Genomic DNA, 5,373 nt, shown 5'->3' with positions numbered 1-5,373 from the left:
AGACAGAGTCTCACTCTGTTGCCTAGGCTGGAGTGCAGTGGCACAATCTTGGCTCACCGCAGTATCTGCTCCCGGGTTCAAGCGATTCTCCTGCCTCAGCTTCCTGAGTAGCTGGGACTATAGGCACCTGCCACCATGCCCGGCTAATTTCTGTATTTTTAGTAGAGACAGGGTTTCACTATGTTGGCCAGAGTGGCCTCGAACTCCTGACCTCAGATGATCTGCCCACCTCAGCCTCCCAAAGTGCTGGGATTACAGGCATGAGCCACCACGCCTGGCCCAGCCAATCTTTTTGAATAAATATTCTACCCCATCTCTCTCTCTATGTCCTCTTTAAGGCCAATAACTCTTATATTTGCCTTTTTGAGGCTGTTTTCTAGATCTTGTAGACATGCTTCATTCTTTTTTCTTTTGTCTCCTTTGTGTTTTCAAATAGCTTGTCTTCAAGCTCACTAATTCTTTCTTCTGCTTGACCAGTTCTGCTAGTAAGAGACCCTGATGCATTCTTCAGGATGTCAACCACATTTTTCAACTTCAGAATTTCTGCTTGATACTTTTAATTTCAGTCTCTTTGTTAAAATCTGATAGAATTCTGAATTCCTTCTCTGTGTTATCTTGAATTTCTTTGAGTTTCCTCAAAACAGCTATTTTGAATTCTGTGTTGAAAAGGTGAGATATCTCTGTTTCTCTGGGATTGGTCCCTGGTGCCTTATTTCATTCATTTGGTGAGGTCATGTGTTCCTGGATGGAGTTGAAGCTTGTGGATATTCATCTGTCTGGGCATTGAATAGTTAGATATTTATTGTTGTCTTTGCAGTCTGGGCTTACTTGTGCCATCCTTCTTGGAAAGGCTTTCCGGGTATTCAAAGGGACTTGGTTGTTGTTTTCTAAGTTTTTGGTCACTGAAGTTGTATCTGCATCAGGGGGCACCCCAAGTCAAGTAACCCAATGGCTCTTGAAGACTTGTAGAGGTGCCACCTTGGTGATCTTGGTTAAGATCCAGAAGAATTCTCTGGATTACCAGGCAGAGACTCTTGTTCTTTTTTTGAGACAGAGTCTCACTCTGTTGCCCAGGCTGGAGTGCAGTGGTGCGATCTCAGCTCACTGCAATCTCCACTCCCTGGGTTCAAGCAATTCTCTTGCCTCAGCCTCCCAGGTAGCTGGGATTACAGGTGTGCATCACCATGCCCGGCTAATTTTTGTATTTTTAGTAGAGACAGGGCTTCACCATGTTGGCCAGGCTGGTCTGGAACTCCTGACTTCAGGTGATCTGCCCACCTCAGCCTCCCAAAGTGCTGGGAGTGAACCACTGTGCCCAGCCTCTTCCTTTATGTTCTCCCAAACAAAGGAGTCTCTATGCTGAGCTGCCTGGAGGTGGGGGAAGGGTAACACAAACACCCCTGTGGCCACCACCGCTGGAACAGTTCTGGGTCAGACCTGAAACCAGTAGAGCCCTGAGTCTTGCCTGAGGCTTGCTGTAACCACTACCTGGCTACAGCATATGTTTGCTCAAGGCCCTCAGTCTCTACAATCAGTAGGTGGTAAAGCCAGTCAGGCTTGTGTCCTTCCCTTCAGGACAGTGAGTTCCCTGTATCCCTGGGTGAGTCCAGAGGGGCCAGTCAGAAACCAAGGCCTGGAGCTACAGACCTTAGGAATCTACCTGGTACTCTGTTCTACTGTGGCTGAGCTGGCACCCAAGCCACAAGACAAAGTCCTTCCTACTCTTCCCTCCCCTATCTACAAGCAGAGAAGTCTCTCTTTGTGGCCATCACTGCCACAGGCCCATGACGGGTACTGCCAGGCCACCACTGCTGTTCGCTCAACTTGTGGTAAATGCTGCCAGGCCTGGGACTCACCCTTCAGGGCAGTGGGTTCCCCTCTGGCCCAGGGCAGGGCCAGAAATGCCATCTAAGAGCCAAGGCCTGGAATCAGGGGCCCTCAAGAGTCCACTTGGTGCCTTATCCCACTGTGGCTGAGCAGAGACATGAGATGATTTTCGTTCTTATTAAGATGCTTTTTTTTTGTAGATAGTTATTAAATTTGGTGCTCTTGTGTGGAGAACAACCAGTGAAGGCTTCTATTAGGCCATCTTGCTCCTGAGCCGTGCCCTGTGTATTTTTAAATTTTCTTGGAGACTTCTCTTTGACACATGGATTATTTAGGAGTTTGCTGTTTAATTTCCAAGTCTTTATAGATTTTTCTCTTGTCTGTTACTGATTTCTAGTTTGGTTCCACTGTGGTCAGAAAATATACTCTATATGATTTCAATTCTTTTAGATTTATTGAGGTTTTTTCCTCTGGCTCAGGATGTGGTCTATCTTGGTGAATGTTCCATAGGCATTTGAAAAAAAAAGTGTATTATGCTTTTATTAGGTGAAATGTTCTATAATGAAAATCCTGTTGGTTGTTTGTATGTTATTCAGGTCTTCTTTGTCCTTGCTGGTTTTCTGTCTGGTGGTTCTTTTTTTTTTTTTTTTTGAGACAGAATCTCGCTGTTTCACCCAGGCTGGAGTGCATTGGCATGATCTTGGCTCACTGCAACCTCTGCCTCCTAGATTCAAGTGATTCTGGGGCCTCAGCCTCCTGAGTAGCTGGGACTACAGGCATGCACCACCACGCCTGGCTAATTTTTGTATTTTTAGTAGAGATGGGATTTCACCATGTTGGCCAGGCTCATCTCCAACTCCTGACCTCAGGTGATCTACCCATCTCAGCCTCCCAAAGTGCTGGGATTATGGGCATGAGCCCCTTGTGCCTGGCCTCTGTCTGGTGGTTCTGTCAGTTGCTGAGAGGTGGGTGTTGAGGTCCTCAATATAATTGTGGATTTGTCTATTTTTCCTTTCTACTCTTTCAAGTTTTTGCCTTATATATTTTGAGACACTTTTGATTGGTGTGAACATATTGAAGATCATTATATTTTCCTGGGGGTTAACCCTTTTATTGTTATGTAGTGTCCTTATTTGTCTCAGTAACTTTCTATGCCCTGAAGTTTGTTTTTTTGATCTGATATCAATATAGCCACTCTGTTTTCTTTTTTTGGATTAATTTTGCATGGTGCACTAGTCCATTTTCACACTGCTATAAAGAAGTACCTGAGGCTGGGTAATTTATGAAGAAAAGGTGTTTAATTGACCCACAGTTCCACAGCCTTAACAGGAAGCATGACTGAGAAACCTCAGGAAATTTACCTTCATGGCAGAAGGTGAAGGGGAAGCAAGCACCTTCTTCACACGGTAGCAGGAGAGAAAGAGAGAGAGAGAGAGAGCGCGAGAGAGCGCAAATGGGGAAGTGCCACACACTTTTAAACCATCAGATCTCAGAACTCACGCAGTCTCATGAGGACAGCAAGGGGGAAATCTGCCCACATTATTCAGTTACCTCCCAGCAGGCCCCTCCTCCAATTTAACATGAGGTTTAGGCAGGGATACAAATCCAAACCATATCACATGGTATATATTTTTCATTCTTTTACTTTTAACCTACTTAGGTTATTGAATTTGTAGAGTTTCTTATAAAGAGCATATAGTTGGGTCTTGTTGGTTTTTTTTTGTTTTGTTTTGTTTTCATTAACACTACCTGGCAATTGAGGGTCTTGTTTTTTATCTACTTTGCCAATTGCTGCTACTTAATAGGTGTGCTTAGATCATTTGCATTTAAGGTAATTATTGATACAGGGTTTAAGCCTTCTATTTTATTATTTTTCTATTTCTTTTCTCTATTTCTCATTCTCCTTTTCTTTTTCTTGCTTTCCTGTGAGTTACTTGAACAATTTAAGTATTCCATCTTGTTTTCTTTGTTTTTGAGTATATTGCTTTGTGCAGTTTTCCTAGTAGTTGCTCTGAGTGTTACTGTATACATATGTGACTTATCACTGCCTTTTGGAATTAACATTTTACCACTTAGAATGAAGTGTTTAAACTTTAATTCCACTTAGGTTCCTTTGCTCTCCCCACCTTTAAATATCATTGTCATAGGTATCAGATGGTGTTTTCATTTTTGTTTCAGTCATTCCATGATTTAGAGAACTCATGATGGTTTTGTATTGCCCATCTTTCTGCTCTTTCTATTCTTCATTTTTATTGCTGAATAGTATTCTGTGGTATGGATTTACCAGTTTCTTTAACCATTCACCTATTGAAGGGCACTTGGGCAGTTTTCAGGTTTTTGGCTATCACAAATAAAGCTGCTGAGGATACTCATGTACATGTTTTTGTGTCAACATGAGCTCTTATTTCTCTGGGTTGAATGCCTAAGAGTGAAATTTCCATCAATTTCACTCTTAGGTGCTTAACTCAGAGAAATAAGATTGACAGTTTGGCAATTTATTTTAAAAAAAGCTACAATTAATTACCATATTTTAAATTATAAAAATAATTACAATAATAGTAATTATAATTACAAATATAGTAATTGTTTTGCAGTGTGGCTGTTCCATTTCTCCACATGCTTATTTCTCCACATGCATTTTTCTATTCTTCCTTTCTGATTGCCACTATTCCTTCTATTGTCATAACCTTTTTGTTTGAAGATCTTCCTTTAGCCATTCTTTAAGAGTAGATCTCTAGCACTTTGGAGGCAGGTGGATCACTTGAGGTCAGAAGTTCAAGACCAGCCTGGCCAACATGTCGAAACCCTATGTCTACTAAAATTACAAAAATTAGCTAGGTGTGGTGGTGGGCACCTGTAGTTCTGGTGACTTAGAAGACTGAGGCATGAGAATTGCTTGAACCTAGAGGGTGGAGGTTGCAGTGAACTGAGATCATGCTGTTGCACTCCAGCCTGAGCAACAGAGCCAAAAAAAAATAAAGAGTAGGTCTTCTGGCAACAAATATTTTTAGTTTTTTTTTGTCTGAGAGTGTATTTCCCCTCTGTACCTGAAAAACAGTTTTGCTGGGTGTAGAATTCTCAGTTGAGAGTTCTTTTCTTTCAGTACGGTTACCTCTAGACATTTTGGTAAAAGTAGACACTGGCATGGAAAACAGCCTCAACACAATGGATTGCTCAACTTTATTGGACAGTGACAATGGCCAGGATTCATCTTCATCATCTGTCTGTATCCTTCCCAAGTATGGTGAGTTTGAAATGACACACATTATAAGTGCCACTATTTGAGCTACATTCTTCCACTTCCTTGATGCAAGACAGTAGAAGTTGTGTGTTTCCTATTTTAAGGACAGGTTTGAGGTGATACTCAGAAGGATGACTAATGTTTATTAAATGTGTATTACATGCAAGGCACTGTGCTGAACAATTGGCATGCCTCTTCTCCACTTATACCCATAATGACTCCATGGTGTTGACACTTTTATTACTCCCATCCCCAAGGTCACAGAGCTGGTGAGTAGGACTTCTGGAGCTCTGCCCTAGTTTTCT

The 5,373-nt window shown here is 42.1% G+C and overlaps 1 protein-coding gene across 1 annotated transcript in view; it reads left to right on the top strand.

Annotated features, from left to right (window-relative positions):
- The window catches only part of BEND2 (BEN domain containing 2), a 58,809-nt gene that overhangs the window by 43,914 nt on the left and 9,522 nt on the right, over positions 1 to 5,373 (top strand). The window contains 1 exon segment of the mRNA XM_017540616.2: positions 4,931 to 5,071. Coding sequence (XP_017396105.1) covers positions 4,931 to 5,071 — 141 coding nt within the window.

This window comes from Cebus imitator, unplaced genomic scaffold, assembly GCF_001604975.1.
Source record: "Cebus imitator isolate Cc_AM_T3 unplaced genomic scaffold, Cebus_imitator-1.0 Scaffold128, whole genome shotgun sequence".
Classification (NCBI taxonomy): Eukaryota; Metazoa; Chordata; class Mammalia; order Primates; family Cebidae; genus Cebus; species Cebus imitator.
The sequence above is the reverse complement of the archived record's forward strand: the minus strand, read 5'-3'. Positions and strand labels throughout refer to the sequence as shown.